This window comes from Taudactylus pleione, unplaced genomic scaffold (assembly GCF_031769625.1).
Source record: "Taudactylus pleione unplaced genomic scaffold, aTauple2 ptg000004l, whole genome shotgun sequence".
NCBI classification, from domain to species: Eukaryota; Metazoa; Chordata; class Amphibia; order Anura; family Myobatrachidae; genus Taudactylus; species Taudactylus pleione.
In genome coordinates, this window is record NW_028284407.1 from 4,238,800 (window position 1) to 4,256,032 (window position 17,233).

A 17,233-nucleotide genomic window follows, 5' to 3' on the forward strand; every position below is an offset into this window, starting at 1 on the left:
GCTGGTAATAGGGAGCACAAACTGTATCAGAGCAAAACAACAATACTAAAAGGTTCATTATTTTTAAACGATATGTTAAAATTAAGATTTTAATAAAATGAAATACTGTATGAAGGAAATTTGACTGCATTACATTATTTAGAGGGAGCAATATACATAGGTTGAGCGCTGTGGTACGACAACATTTTCAAACAGTACATATATCAGTTTGCACAACTGACATGTGGTTCCGTTCCAGGATCCATTAATCCTACTCGTGGATCATTGAAGCTGCCGTGCACCAAAGGGAGGAGAGTAATGGTGCATACACACTGTCAGACTTGCGAGATCAACGACAAACGATTTCAACGATTTTACCAACGATCTCATTAACCGATTTGACCGATTTCTGACAGTATTTAAATGATGAAGTTGTCCAAGTTGGACTGCAAACACAGACTTCAGATACCATTATCTGACATGCGGGCATGAGCATCGTTGGTCGATGCATGCCAAACATGTCAACGATATGAACCATGTAACGATTTTTTCCATCGTTATCGTTCATATCGACAAGAATATCTGACCGTGTGTCCCCTCCATACGGGTGGTTACACATCAGACGATATGTTGTCCGACCACGCAGAACGGAGTGATATACCATACACATTCTCTGATGTGTACCCATGATTGCGCCCTGCCGACATCGGGGTCGTTCCATCTGCTGTGCTGCACGGCAGATGGGATAAGCCGGCAGCGGACAGCACACAGCTGAATGCGGCCATGGACGATAAAGCGCAGGGTGGTATGTGCACCTGGTTAGATGCCCACTACTCCTGTTTAAGTGGGTGCCAGCTTACAGCCATTGCTTAACAGCAAAGTAAAGGAGTTTGTGTAATAAAGTGCAGAAATGATGAGGCATTCTAAAAACCATCAAGTCCTGTATTGAAATGTATACACTAAAGCCAAAATCCCCTGCTTCCAAGCGTGTCTAAGAGATGGGAAAAGCCAAGACTGGGTATCTATGGCAAACAGCCTATTAGAAAAGGAAATCCTTCCAGCTGGCAATGCCAGGAGGAGTCCAGGCAGAATTTAGCATATCAATGTGGTGAGTAATGTACCCTGTGCACAATTGAAATTTGAGTCAAAGAATCTCTAAGACCAGGAGAAATCTTATGGGATACCTTTAAAATGTTTTCAAAACCTGACTACGAATTGGAGCTACAACCATTTCCTAAATGGTTCTGGATGTAAATGCAAGACGATCAACATTCCAAAAGCAATGAGACTGAAGATCCCTTACGGGTATATTTATAGAAGTGGACGTGTTGCCCATAGCAACCAATCAGGTTCTAGCTATTTTCTTCTAGGTGCTAGATAAATGAAGCAGAATGTGATTGGTTGCTATGGGCAACATCTCCACTGCTATAAACCCGCACTTTAGTAAATATACCCCTTAGAGTATGTCGACTTCATATACCTATTCCAGCGACCACATCTCCCCCCTGCTCTGAAACACATATCTACCATTTCTTAACACAAGTTCTAAAAAAAATGAAAAAATTGTATTTAATATATGTAATATTTTTAGTATAATAAAAAGGAAAGGCCTACCTATGTGCGTCTCACAAGCGTGTGTGTGTGTGTGTGTGTGTGGTTGTGTGTGTGGATCTTACCCTCTGTACCTGAGAGGGGAGTGCATTTTTAAGCAATTTAATGGTGTGTTGGGCATTTATGCTCGTGTAGGAACTTGCAGAAAGTTGGGGTACTGACGATGGGCTTCAAGCAGGAATGTTTTGCTCAAAATATGAACAATCTCTACGTTTTATTTGCTAGATATACACAGATTTGCTGTATTAATGATAGCGCCGGCAACAACTGTCGATCCAAGCGCGGGCATATTTCTTCGGTTTTATTTCTGGTATAATAATGCCCACTTATAATCTCACCTCTGTGCACAACTTTTGTCCCCCGCCAACAAAAGGTTCCTTTAATTTGTTCCTTGATGGTCGATTTCGCTTTACTTTCAGCGCAAGCTGAGCTTTGGCTCGGTGAGCGCTGGTGTCCAAACGCTGGATCTCTCCCACGCATGCATCAAAATCTAAAAAGGTACAAACCAGGTTACAACGCGAGTCATATTCATCATGTGGATCAGGATCTTATATTGCTAGGAAGGTGTCATCTTTGCTTGATACTCTATGTAAAAGATGCGCTCCATTTAACTGACTGATTAAAAAAATAAACACAAAAAACTCAAAAAAATATAAAATTTCTACACAAGTAAATCCAGTGTCAGAATTCTGTATGATATACCTGTAACACAGAACTAACATTTTCACACTTCATGAATATCATTCTCTACAACGCTTTGTTATAGGAAATAGTGGTACAGTAATAACAAAAAAAGCAGCCAATCAGGCACTAGACATCATTAGTTTGGATGTATTAGACAGAAGGATTGGTTGATATAGATCGCAGCACGCCACTGTTCAGGTTATTAAATAAGCATTAGTCATATAAATAATTGCTGCCACTTAGTTTTACCGAATAAGGAACTTTCTAGAAGTGCGGAACTTTCTGTTTCCGGATCTTCTGAAGTTTTCTCTGCAGCCGTCTGTGCATGTTCACTGCTGTCCTCATTCACATCCTCGTGTTTATTGTTGGGGGTCACGTGAATCGTTTCCTCGTATGCACTAAGTTTGTTCTCAAGAGCTAAAATCTGTTAAAGGAAAGAGCAGAGCCAGGTTATCTGGATCTCACAGACCTCTCACGTACTGTAACATGTACACTGATACAGTAGAATGAGGTATCCTAGTGAAATCGCTGGAAACTTTCCTCATTAAGTCTTCCGCAAGACGGTATCTTGTCAGATGCTATTTTAATAAAAGTACAAATTCCACCTAATCCATTAGTTAAGAGGCGTATGCAATTATGTCTATTTTAAGACTGCCGGGAATGATTAAATAAATTTTAAAAGTATCATCCTCATGTTCGTGAAGAGGTTTAAGAAGCTGAAATTGCCGCCTACACAACTGCTGCATTTGGCCGATTTTAAATTCTAATCAACAGTTCCAAAGATGCCAGTTATACGCAGTGTTTAGGAGAAAACAAATATGTTTAATCAGTGACTACTTTGTCACTTCTGCACAATTTATAGGACCGTTAGGGCCTGATGTAGAATTGCATGCATGTCTGTCACAAGCGTATGGAAACAAATCCATATGCAGCATTCCATATGCACCTAGGTGGCCGTACAGTCCCCATCACTATCAGCCTGGTGCAAGAGAACTGTCCAAGATGAGACTGATCTTAGAACACTCAATTCTGCATGGCTTGTGATTCTGCATACAAGCCATGACCTCAGAACACAACCTAGATGCAAATGTCCAGTTGCCGTCCAGTAAAGCTGGTTAGACACTTGAGCGATGTTGTTCCGATTTGGCTGAATTTGAACGACAAATCGTGCAGTGTGGATGCACGTTATGCCCTTTCCCGCGGTCGCATGCATCGTCGTCAGGTTGACTGTATCGCATGTGGCGCAATGCAGCATTCTGAAGGGCGGAACGAGTGATCGTTCAGTCATTCATTACATCGTTCTGATGGGTACCCATGTACGGCCGTCGGGCTGACATATCGGCCGGGTACACATCGATCAGTGTGTACCCAGCTTTACACACATTCGGCTGCAAGTAGAGATGTGACCGAGATAAGTCTCAGATTCGTCCGTAGGCGCTCATTGCTGTGTCTGTTCTGTCCGAAAGCGTGCGCAGTGAGGAAAATAGCGAGATCCGGCCGCAAAATGGACCTGCATGCGATTCTGAATCAGGCCCTCAATGTATAATAAAAGTCATTAAATGAGAAAAGGCATCATTTAACACTTACAAATGAATATAAGAGATTTTTGTTTATAAATTAATATACAGTATTCCTCATTGCTAACTAGTTCTAGGCATTTTAAGATCTGACCATATCCACCTATTCTCCTCCCAAACAGGGTTACAGACAGGAAGGATGAACAAGGGGCCGATGACTTATTTAAATGTTACTAATAGACAGTAGCTTGTAGTTTTGCATGTCACACGTGTTCCAATAATCTTTCATGTCTAGATAATATACAAAAAGTCAGCTAAAAAAAAAAACAACAATAATAATAATAATAATAATAAAAAAACAATTAAACAAAAACAATGGTTTGGCATTAATGCAGGACTGTCCCTGTACATTTCGGAGCCCTGCAGTTGCAGATATCTCACATATTGACCTTTGCTTCATCTATTTTTAGGTATTGGAAGAATGTGCAAACAGGACAGCTTTTCGGCCTGCCTGCATCTGTATGACTTGTATGAACATTTTTATGCAATTATTCTTCCTTATATTTGTATCACTAGTTAATGTGTAAACTAGTAGAAACGTAATACAAATTTAAATATTTCTATAGCAAAGTTTGTGGATTCAATACATCTTGAAAAGAAAGTCTGAGATCTGGTTGCGCTAAGTCAGGCTTACCCTGGCATTTAGCAGAGCCATTTGATCGGTATGCCGCTTGTCTTTTTCCTTCAGAAGTTCCCTGTGCGTCTCCTCTTTCTTTTCAAATTCTATTTCCCTTGAAAAGTAAAGAAGCACAATTATGTTACCAAGGCATTCTCATGACAGGAATGATCATTTTAAAAACAATACTATAAATATCTTTCAATGACTAAATCATGAGTTAATTTATAAGCCCACCTTTGCAGGCTCACTCATTCCCTTTCTAAAAGGAATAAACATGCAAAATAGACCCTAGTTCTGTTCTGCCATTAAATGCCCTATCCTCTGTATATTTGTTGGGTAGATACGCTCTCCAGTAAAGTATCAAGCAGCTGCCTTCCCTGCACCGGAATCTGTATGATTTACCGGCAGACGGGATGCCGGTGGTCAGAAGACAGACAGCAGCATCCCAATGGTGAACATCCCGACAGGGGCCAGTAAGTATCCTAACCCTCCCCATCCCCCAGCCTTAACTCTCCCCCGGTGGTCCCTAACCTCCCTCCTGTGGAGTCTAAACCTAACCCCCCATTCCCACACCCTAACCCACCCAAGTAGGTCCCTAAATCTAAAACATCCCCGGCCTAACCCTAACTCGCAATACTTACCTTCGGGAGGCCGGCGGTCAGAATGTCGACGTTGGAATCTTGATCCCTTCAGGATGCCAGCGGTCAAGATGCAGACGTTGGTATATTGATCCCTTCGGGATGCCGGCGTCTGTATAATGATGTCCAGCATCCCATCCGCCGGTATTTTGACTGGATTCCCTCTAAGCCATTTCCATCTGTGTCTGCCTCAGTGTATAGAACCCTCTGCTCAAAGCCAGAATCTAGAGTGTCATTTAATGTCTCCAATGTAAGGCTGGTAACTGTGCAGGTTATATGTGCAATCTATATAGGGGGTATGCCCTCCACACGCATTACAGGAAATGAGATAATAAATTATTGTATGCCGTGTCTAGGAATATCACAAACAGATTACAAGCAATGCTGGCAATGTGCCACTGGAACAGCCTGGAAACACTCTCGATGGTGGCACATCCTCACCGATCTGATCTTGTACCCTCTATAGGCGTGCGTCGTGAAGTGAGCAATGTTACTCTCCAGTAAGCATCTAGCATGGGCACAGCGGCCACACATACACAATGACTTATTTGTAGCCTGTGTAAGCAGACATGGGAGGCAAACATGGAGTGGATGGGGGGAAAGCAGACCTGAGGGGAAATTTATCAAACCTGATAAACAGTGTAGAAGTGGACAGATGCTGAAGTTGGCCATAGCAACCAGATGATACTTATAGTTTTATAGAATGTATTTCATAAATGCTAGCAAGAAGCTAATTGGTTGCTACAGGAATCATCTCCACTTGTCCGCTCTCTATGTGGTTTGACACATTTCCCCCTGGTGAGCATAGGGAAGCACACACCGGAGGAGAAGATAGATACTTTGGGACAACAGATATCCTAAGAGGATTTAAAGGAAGACACAGAGTGTGTAAGATGATGACAGGAGACAGAAACAAACACGTTCCATACTAGAAGAGAGGACAAGCCACAAGTATTGCATAACTAAACACCACTTTCTATTTAGTTTATGTGCAACACACTTAGTGTTTACTTTTCTTTTGCCTTTTAAATTATGAATAACGCGAGTTAGGACGGGGAGACGAGCGTACTCTAAACTGGGTTAATGGCTTTTATTTTCCTTTTAAGAAATGTAAAACTAAGTGCTATCATCCCACTTGCAAGGCGTCACTGCTCACAACCGCCTAGAGCGGCATGACCGCTGAGCACCGGCCTGTGTGTATATAGGATTTTGCAGAGTCACGCTCAGATAAAAATAGATCAGCTTAGAAAAAAAAGAGGAATGTGTGTTTCTGTGTATTATTGAACATTTAAGCAAAAAATTCAAACAAAATAAAAACCCAACCGACATACAATTTGCCTTTCACCAGGAACTAAAGGGAAAAAGGTGTCACATGTGGCTGCGTCACATTACTACATGGATAAGGGATAAATAACATACTTTAGCTGGAAGTCTTTCAGTAGCTTCTTGGCCTTGGTATATTTCTTCTCCAGGGCATCATACTGTTCCTGGGTTTCTTTCAGATGTTCATTGACGGTTTTACATAGGGCCTGAGCCTCCAGCCAGTAGGTCTCCAACTTCTTAATCTTCTCCTTGTTCTCCTCCACAGACTGCAGATACTTCAGGCGGTTTGTTTCCCAATCCAGTTTCTCAGCCTCTGCAGCCTTTATCTTTAAACATGAAGAAGAATAAAGGTAACTTTCTGAACAGCTCCATCATATCAAATATTCAGGTTTTATAGTCAAACTCAAGTGGACATTCCGTGATCGCATTCTGTGGTCAGCACTGGCGTAGCAACCACCGTTACTTTGTGTTTGGTCCTCCGGGCCAGGGTTGGATAGAGGTTTGTGTAGGCCCTCAGACAATTGACTTATAAATAAAATTGGCAGTAGGATATGCTGGTGATACTGTGTAAATGCTCTCAGCACCACATGTGTGTTAAAACACTGTAGTGATAGATTATATTATGCCGCACAGAAGCCCCAGTTCACATATGCTATAGTGTCTATAACATTGTGTGTGGGGGTACCTGGGTGACCGTTCCAACTGCACTCTCGTTAATCCGGCACTGCTCAAGGTCTCACAAGTACATTGGACCTTCATGTTTTATATAGCAGTATTTACATTTTAGAGTTTATCATCATGTAAGGTATTTCATGGTTAGACTGAGCTATGCTTTATATAATGTATTCGCAACATAAATTTGCATTACAACAGTTTAAAGTTTATGCTATTGAGCTGCCCAACTATACCTATCGACTGGTTTGCGAATTTGTCGACAAACCACCAGACGACAAGCAGGGCATACAAAGATCTACAGTTAAATAATAGCAGGTAAGCCACCTGTTGTTGTTACGACTACTGCTCTACCCAGCTCTATGTAGAAGCAACACAGGTGGCGATTGAAACCCGGACGCTAAGCTGCGCTCTCTCGCAGCCGACGGGGTGAATATGCAAACGCAGCGATCATACAGCCAGGCTCACCCACACCCTCTATGTATTAGAGAACGACGGCAGATTGAACGCTCGCCGGTGTAATGACGCCCACTTTTCTTTTAGCACACGTCATCTCCAGGCAGTGTGTGATTAATCAGTAACATCGAGGGCCATCGGAGTTGCTCGCAGCCCTTAAGGTAGACCCTACCCCGCCGCAAGCACTGCGATCACTGCAGGCTGAAATACAAGCAGGTGACGTGTACAATGACGCTTCCATGTTAATTATGCATGCCCAAAGAACGCCGTTTTGACGCCAAGACACGCCTGCGTTTGCAAATCCACTCCCCCGTTTTCCCGGACCTTCCCGTTACCACCCACAAACGGCCCTGTCACTCAAAGTAGCGCTCAGACTTTGTGCTACAAGCGCACGATTCCCGATCACAGTGACTGGTTCGTGCATACGCATGCGCAGACGGCCGACAATCGCCCATAGTGAGCGATCACGGCTTAGCGTCTGGGTCTGAATCAGGCCCACAGTCCCCAAACTTTCTTTTAAAATGAGGGAAGCTGAATCAGGTCTATGCAGACTGCAGTATTGCATATTTATATGAGAGAAGGAGAGCTGCAGACTTACCCGGTCTTTCAGCTGGTTCACCTCAGCCGTGGTGACTGCGTGCTTCAGTTGAAGCTGAAATAAAATGGCACACGTTTTAGCTAATATACAAACTTTTTCATTTATGTCTGTACATTGAAATCAATAAAATAAAACCAGAAGAAAACTAGAGCTGGACATAAGCACAGTCATGGTTTTCTACTATTTTCCCAATTTCTTATAATAAAGTATTGTGTATTAGTCCCCACTTTCAGAGACTAATAAAAAAGCAACTTTAAAAGACTAAAACAAATTACACGACTCAGACAATGATCTGATACCTGTAACTAGACAGCCAGCATGCTGAAGCCCAATTATAGACCATTATTCATTGCGTATATCTATAGAATCTTTGTGTGTGTATTCTGGAATTGTTTATGGGCATGTGGTGTTTGAGGCACTGAGGGTCTCATGTACAGTTAGAGGTAAAGCAAGAGGAAAAAAAAAAAAAACTAATGTGGTGCTGGTGGGTGGCAAATGTATAATGTGATTTAACTTGGGGAGGGGGCACAGCTCGAAATTGCTGTGTAACACTAAAGCTGCCCCGCATTTGTGTGCTACATGTAAAAGCAGCAGGTATTTTCCCATCTTGTGCGAGTGACATAGATTCTTAAACCTTTCAAAAGCTAAAGTTCGGTCAGTTCTGCCAAGGAAGACATTTGACCAGCTGCAGACTACTGGGATCCATCCGTGCCATGTACTGTAGTTACAGCAGAGTAAGGGTACTCACTGCCAGCGGCAGTCTGGGTTAAACTGATACCCATGGGAATGCAGCCTCCAATACACTGGAAGTAATTAGTAAAAGGTTTGCCGTGCTGCGTTCTCCCCACAAAACGGCTGCTGTCTGTAAGTCACAGGTTCGCTTTATAGGACCAATGATCAGGTACTTCCGCATATAAAAATACGTCTACACCGTGACAGTATGGTGATCAGCCGCAAGCTGAGCACACTGCCGGCCATCAATCATAAATATTAAACTTGTATTTCTAAATACCTCACAAAAACGACTCAATTTCTAATAATTTTTACATATTAAGGGAGACATTGGGGCTGATGGTATAAAGGTGTCCATGCCCACACAGCACTGTCCAGAGCTCCCCCGCTTCACTCAATAGGCTCCTGTACATTTCCAGCCCCAGGCCCATGAGACCATTAAACCCGGCCCTGATCCAAACATGGTAAATTATCCCTCTAAGTGCCACCCTGAGTGTAATCTAATACACGCAGCATCATAACTGAAAAGAACACGATATCACACAGATCCCTTCGGTTTAGACCATGTCCCCAGGCTACGGAACTGCAAGAGGGCCATCACACCACAGTAACATTGCCAAAACAGCTCTGAGAGGAGATAAGAGGCATATAATGGGCATGAGAAATGATAAAAAACAGAACTAAACTAAACGGAGGAGTAATACTAATACTTTCATGGGGTTGAGTACGGGATACCAGCAGTCACAATACAGACAGTGGCATTCCAACAGTCATAACCCTGACACAAGTACGTAAGTATACTAACCATAAATCATAACCCACCTTTCCCGTAGGCTAACCCTCCCACACCCCCATAGTGCCCATCCATAACCCTTATACTTACTGTTGGGATGGAGGCGGTCGTGATTCTGGAGCCGGGATTCAGACTGCTGTCGGTTATCCCAGGACCGGTATTCTGACCGCCGGCACCCTGACCACCGGGATGGAGACTACATCCCCTTTCATACAGTTATCCCTCAATATTGTTATCAGGCAAACTAAGTAGTAAAATTAATAGGTCTAAAACCCCTTGAAAATTGTGAAAGACAATAAGTCAGTACAAGTGCGACATGCCTCGGGCCAACAATCTACCTCTTTAAACTTAAGAGCCAGCTGAGACGCATCCATATCCAACGGGAAATGTAGGTCCTCGCTTTCCGACAGCTCAAACACTTCAACAGAATTCCCATGTAGCTGCGGCTCTAGATTATATTCATCATCTTCATCGTCATCATCATCAGAATCTTCTTCCTACAGGCACAACGGACAAATGCAAAAACTACATATGTAAACTTATAGATGGAAATGAAAGCTGTAATCAATCTAAAACTATAGACCATGGATGGGGAACCTCAGGCCCAGGGGCCATATAAGACCCCCGGAAGCATTTGGTCTGGCCCTCTGAGCTTTTTTCTGCTAGCCTCATCTGGATAGCAGGGTGCCTATAATAGCACCCTGCAGCCAGAATCTATGCAGCAGTGCCGCCTGGAGGGTCCTTAGGATGCGTCAGACGGTCACACCGCTGCCCTTACAGCTCCACCAAGGCATCCTCAGGATGCTCTGGGCATTGCTGCAATCACTGGCGATTGTGGCCACGCCCCCTGTGACATCACACGGCTGGGACGTGGTCTGCATCTGGCCCGCGAATAATGTTAATTATATCAAAATGGCCCTCGGCAGAAAAAAAGGTTCCCCACCCCTGCTATAGACGAAGGCACTCACAACTCGCTGATCAAAGTTTGACAAGTAAATAAAATAAAACAAATGAATGAATGGAGGAAACGCAGAGAAAGATTTCCCCTACCTGCCCGGTGCTGCCCTCTGAGTAGTGCTGGTCATACATCTGCTGCTGGCATCGCTCCTGCTCCAGGGTCTCACTGATAAGACGGGCTACCTCACTCTGCGATCCCGGCTTTTCTCTTCCAATCAGAAATCTAAATGTACAAAGCACGTAGTATAATAAAAACCTTTGATTACCAAGTAACAGCAGATTGGTCAATGTTAGAAACCGATGTTAAGGGCGTTTAAACTTTAAATGCTTCTTAAAGCTCTGCCCCATAGAACACCGATGCTCAGCCCAAGAGCCATCATCACCACCCAATTCAGCCACACAAGCAAGTTGCTGTCATTGTAGGAATTTCAGTCATCTGGCACGTAGGCTGGATCACTTTTGCCATCGCTGGGGTCTAATAGTGGAAATAGAAGGGGGCCACACATGAAGGTGGACAGCCATCACCCCCCACCCACATAACAAAGACGCCCAATGACCCTATGGTTTTGAAGGACCATTATTTCAGTCACTTTGGGGCCCACACATGGTCTGATATAGGGCCCACTCCCTGACACCAGCTGTAGTATCCCATGCACGTTATGACATGAAGTTTATTTGACAGATTAATTATATTCAAGAGTTTCACTGACCTATGAAAACATGGGAGCAGATTCAGAATTGTTCAACAGTTGGCCGTAATCACACACGCACGCACACACACACGCACACACGCACGGACCTGAATGCGGATATTTGCCTAGTGTTACACATCAATGCGGCCCCACCAACCTACCCATGGTGTCACAGCAAACCCCTCAACGCCTCGCACTTACATCAGCCCTATACTGAGTGCAAGAGATCCACATTGCTGCGTAGAAATCTGCATAGCAGCAGTCCTGTCAAAGCGCTCTCTCTGTAGTGAGCCTTCATGCGGACACTCCATTGCCAGCCAGTTATGCCAAGTGGAGATGCCACAGAGTTACATAGGCCTAGTCCGTGGATGCGTGCTCTAAGCAATGGAGCATGCACACTGCTACGATACGCAAGATTAACAAGTAGAGGTTCTCCAATTTTTGCTTCTGAGTTTATAAACTGGCAGCCATTCATTTTGGTCCAGGTCTATTGACAAATTTGAAAGACTTAGTCCAGCCGATGACGGCACAATGCTGGATGTGGTTATAGCCTGATCCCAACCATCAGTCATCCCCATTTGACAAAGGATATAGGTCTATACTGAATTTGAATGGAGAGCTGTGGTCTTTGTACCTATGCATACAGCAATCCAAAGACTATAAGACCGGGAGAGAACTGTTGGAATAGACAGTCATATTGACAGGCACAGACAGCCAGCCAATCAAACTAAACATGATCACAATCAATAACAAATGTTAAATATATTTAGGATTTATGTCGCAGTTTTGGCTTCTAATCACTAGGACAGTAACTCACGATAAACAGCTGGGACAAAGGGAATAATAATAATCTTACAATCATCACTTCTAATTAAATAGTAATATAGAGAAGATCATACAGTTAAATTGAAAGGTATTTCCCTTGTCAGGAGATTTTACAAAGAATATTTGGCCAGGAAGTAAATCGGAATGTGTGGAGCGATTACTCTGCAACATCCAATGAAAACATCAGTTGTTGCCGGTTCTATAAGAATCGCAGATAAGCAATAGGAAACGCTTTGAAGCCCCGTCCTTATTCAGCCTCCGTTGACGCACCTCTGATCAACAGGGCGCACTTCAGTGGCATGTAGGCTAGTATAGGAAAATATTACTTTGAAGATAGTCTCCTCATTCAGCAGGGACACCAGGGGTTTCATCCCGAAGACCCCAACTGTACCCTGCACGGGAGCCTAGAACATTAGGTACAGATGTTTCCACATACACCTATCCTCAAGTCACGCCAAATCTGTAATCTTATTTATTTATCTCACCATGGATGTTGCAACGTAGCCGAGCCAACACACTAACCCCAAGTACCTAGTACGCTATAAGCGAACTAAAATGCAAACTTGTGTAAAAAGTAGCAAAATAGAAAAAACAGTAACATAATTGAGAAAATTAACACAATCTAGGGCAGTGGTCAGGGAACAGGGGTAAAAATGAAATTCCTGGGGGTAATGGACAGACAGCCAGGCATGCATATGAATCATTCTATAATATAGAATGATTCATATGCATGCACGGCTGTGCCGCAGGGAGGCTCTAAGACGGACGCCTAGCTCCTTCCCTGCAGCGCCACGTTAGCCGGAGGCTGGAGTTCTCTTCTGAACTCCAGGTTTCGCCTCTCTCCATGCGCACTATGGGAGAGACGTCATGACGTCTCTCCCATAGTTCCGAGGAGCAGCCAGACGGACAGGATGGCGGCGGATGCAGGACCGGGGATTAAGGTAAGTGTTTTGTACAAGCGGCACTACAGAAGCTATGGGGGCATTACTACAGGGGATAACTATGAGGGCACTACTACAGGGGCATAACTATATGATTTCCTTCCTTTCAAATCAAGGGGGTAACGTCGGCGTATCTAAATATATTTTGGGGTAAAAGGTAAAATAGTTCCCTGACCCCTGATCTAGGGTAAACCGGCGAAAAACAGGTCCAGTACGAGTGGCCAGCGCCATGTATCGTTATGCTTAATCTGCAACTGTATGCCAATTACTTTGCTACAAAAATACCAATCTTAAGTACCAATTCCTTTGTGACAAAAAAAACCCAGAATTAATCCTAAACGGTATACTTATACTAAAGTGCGGGATTACAGAAGTGGAGTTGTTGCCCATAGCAGCCAATCAGATTCTAACTATTGTCTTCTAGAAGGTGTTAGATAAATGATAAATAGAACCTGATTGGTTGCTATGGGCTTCTATAAACCAGCACTACGTACCTACTACACTACGTGCAAAATATAGGATAAAAAGAAAAATTCAGGAAAATGCAGAGTACGGGAATCGCGCCAGGCGTTTTCACCCGTCATATGGCGCAAAAAGTACAAGTGTATGATGACACATCTGTATAGAAACTACCAGAACACAATAGAACTGACTAGAACACACTAGAACACACTAGAAATGACGCAGTGCTGAATGTACACTCTAAATCTATGGCTTTCAGAAACACAGAACACAAAATAAGGGCCGTATTCAATTAAAGGCGAAAAGACGCGATGGGCAAATGGTTTTCGCAGATCTTCGCCTGTTTTCAAAGTATTTTCCAGGGTTTTTTCTCCTAGGCGAAACCTCCATAGGCAAAAACAGGCAAAAAAGTTTCTCCAGCAAAAGGCAGGAGAAAAGAAGGGAATCATTATGAATTACCGCTCAACCCTCCCCTTCCCCTATACTAACCCTAACCTCCCTAAATCCCCCCCCACCCCCGGGAGTCCCTAACCTAAACCCCCCCACGGCAGTCCACTCCTGGCGCCCGGCTTACCTTCGATCGGTAAGACGGGTGTCGGGCTCCCGGCGTAGGTCTAATGACAAGCGTCGAGGCTTCGACATCTGTCATTTTACCTTGCCGGGATTAAGCAGTCGGAAAGCCGGCAGTCGGCATTGCGACTGCCGGCTTCCCGACTGCTTCCCAAAAGAAGTGCATAATCCATACTTTGTGGTACAAATGTGGGGACTTGGTTCAGAACTCTTTGGACATCGCCCCTAATAACTAAATTTGTCCAAAAAAATTACCTTAATGCACCCCCAAAAAAACATCATAATTTGGGGCGAAAATGTAAAGAGTGTTGGAAAATGGGTAAAAAAAAGTAGTGGGCCTGGTATTTGGGAGGCTGAGACAGGTGTATTTAGGATTGCAGGAGGCTGCAGCAGGTGTATTTTTTAGATTTTTGAAATCTTCACTTTAGAGACACCAAAATATACTATTACCCATTTACATGTAGCCCAAATTTAACTACGGTACTTATTTTTCTCATAAAAACATTGCTTCATATTTTTCTATGCTTACGCGACTATGCATATAACAGCCCTTTGACTCAATACAAGTCATTAGCCCTAAATACTTTTTTAGGGCTATTAATACCCTTCTATATTGATTCCCAGGGTCACTTAGGCTTTTTATGGGGTACAGACTGATTTGCCCCAAAATATGCTGTCCTTTTCGCTATTCACTACATTCGCCTATCCTCGTTATCGCCTGTTTTGGAATTGAATAGGGAGAAAAGCGGTGACGCGCATGGCGAAAACATTGCGTCCAAACAGGCGAATGAGGAGAAATCATCGCGCTTTTCGCCTCTAATTGAATTTGGCCCTAAATCTAGTATTACTGTCAACAGTGAAAAAAGAAAACAAAAACCTTTGTAAATTAGATGATCTTTTTATTGAATCATACAGCACCTCAGTGAGATTCCCAGTATATGGCAGGTTTCTACTCTCCCAACAATCTCATTTATTAATCTCCCAAATATCGTTTTCATACATAATATTCACCAAAGTATTTCTCCAAACAATAAAGAACTCATTTAAACTCAATGCAAGAAAAAAACCTGTATATGTTTTTGAAAGTTATATGTGGACAAAATGCACGAAATGTTGCAGGATCCATTAAATATATTCTTGCATTAATAATTAAAGGTACGTCCATACAAGCAGAAGTGGCCTTCTTTGTAAACATACAGAGATCACGTCAGGCTGGTATGGAGGGATTATACGGAGATTCCACATCTCAATCAACAAACCATTACACCTGTCGCTACAGAGTTTATTTTGGCCCTTTTTGGGCCAACATCAATATCCATAATAATTTATGCAACACTCACACAAAATTATACCTTGGATTATTTTTTTCCCAGAAGACTTTAATTTCTTGAAAATAGCATTAATGTTTTGGGTTTTTTTTTTATTAAAATTGCAACAAAATAAACTAAAAGCAAAACGTGTGTATTCTTTTTGTAACCACCATCGATAAATACTTTGTGGTTCTTAACCCACCCATCTAAACGGGCAAAAAGCGGGATTCTACACACAGGATTTCATGATAGAATCTGCATTTGAAAATATATATATTTTTTTATTTACTTGTTTAAATGAAACGCATAAAAAACTTATAGGAATAATACAATACATAGATAATCGGCTGAATTAAAAGAGGGGACCCCTGTATTTATTGATGCCAGGATGTGGAATATCTGGGCATTAGAGCACCCCCCCATATGTGGACTTAACACTTTTATAGCATAAGGAGTCATGGTCTTGTGATCACTAGATAAAAAAACTCCTAAGAGGGATATTGCTTGAAAGAGGGGGCTCCCTCCATCAGACAATGGTGTCCTCATCTCATACGCCAGGTCTACTAGCGTTTCTGCCATGCATGTTGATATGGTCTGGTGCCCACTAGACAAAAACTACTGGGGCCACATTATGATAGTTGGGACTCTCGTCTTTCAAATAATGGTGCCCCTGAATTTATTGAAGCAAAGATAGTACAGTTCCCCATCCCTGTGCTCCATAACGATTTATGCAGTCCAGGGCTGTGCTCTGTATGTCCCCATCGCAGGTATGTGACAAGCCCCTCCCCCTCTCTAACCCGAGTGACAGCAGCTGTAGGGGAGTGTGGGGGGAGACTTTTAGGAGTGCTTCCCCCCTATATGAGCCCCTGCAGTGCTTAGAATGAGTCCCACTCACAGTGAAAGGGTTAACTACTACCAAAGCAAACCCCCCCCCCCCCCCCCAAAAAAAAATCATTGCACTGGCTACAGTCTTCTCTTTTCATTTCATACGTCTGCAAAAATCAGCTTTCAAATAGCACAGGACCCGGTTTTATATGCAAAGACAACCTCAAGATAATGACCACCAGCGATTGTCTGTTGTACACGAAAAAGTGATGTAACAAGTAGGGACAAGTACTATATACAGGGAGCAAGTTATAACATTACTTCAGTACAATTGCAGCTTTTCTGACATCCAAGAAAATGGTAATTATCACCTCTCACACACTATAAACACCGCATTACAGTAATGTCAGAGAGAATTGCACCTATACTCCAGGTGGAATAGGTTCTTGTTTTTCTATGACGCAGGAATAAAAATATATAAACTCAAGTTTACCTACCTGACTGTGCCTTTGGTGTTCTTCAGTACCGTTGCAGCAAACAGCTGTGTAACTCCCACTAAACTTGTACCATCTACTTCCACAATTTGGTCGTTCACCTGAATCCTAAAAGGTACAAAAAAATAAATAAATTTATATAAAAGTAGCGAGAGGTGTTCAAACTCAAAGTAGATCAAATATATCATCAGCCCAAGAACTGTCACAACATTTCTGTTCTGAGCGAAGAGGCAATATCAATCATTAACAGACATTTCATGATTAGGTTATCAGAATCAATATCGACCTGGAAGAGAGTAGGTACGGTGACCTGCACTGGTCACTTTTACACAGTAGTTCAAGCATTCTAACAGTAGAACAGAGACGCACAGCGACCTGCCAGTCACTGCTTACAGGGACGGCGACGCATTAGGGTTCGAGCCAATTGGAGCAGATGCAATCTGGCTGGACAAATTGCAATATGTAGCACTTATCC

The 17,233-nt window shown here is 42.9% G+C and overlaps 1 protein-coding gene across 4 annotated transcripts in view; it reads right to left on the reverse strand.

The window, feature by feature from the left end:
- The window catches only part of LOC148543358 (neurabin-1-like), a 111,956-nt gene that overhangs the window by 50,195 nt on the left and 44,528 nt on the right, over window positions 1-17,233 (reverse strand). For all 4 annotated transcript variants that reach the window (XM_088471454.1, XM_088471599.1, XM_088471536.1 and 1 more), the window contains exons 5-12: window positions 16,762-16,866; window positions 10,733-10,862; window positions 10,021-10,179; window positions 8,158-8,211; window positions 6,528-6,757; window positions 4,486-4,582; window positions 2,524-2,698; window positions 1,929-2,080 (exon numbers count right to left, since the gene is read on the reverse strand). In XM_088471454.1, coding sequence (XP_088327580.1) covers window positions 1,929-2,080; window positions 2,524-2,698; window positions 4,486-4,582; window positions 6,528-6,757; window positions 8,158-8,211; window positions 10,021-10,179; window positions 10,733-10,862; window positions 16,762-16,866 — 1,102 coding nt within the window. The remainder of the gene's footprint in view (window positions 1-1,928; window positions 2,081-2,523; window positions 2,699-4,485; window positions 4,583-6,527; window positions 6,758-8,157; window positions 8,212-10,020; window positions 10,180-10,732; window positions 10,863-16,761; window positions 16,867-17,233) is intronic.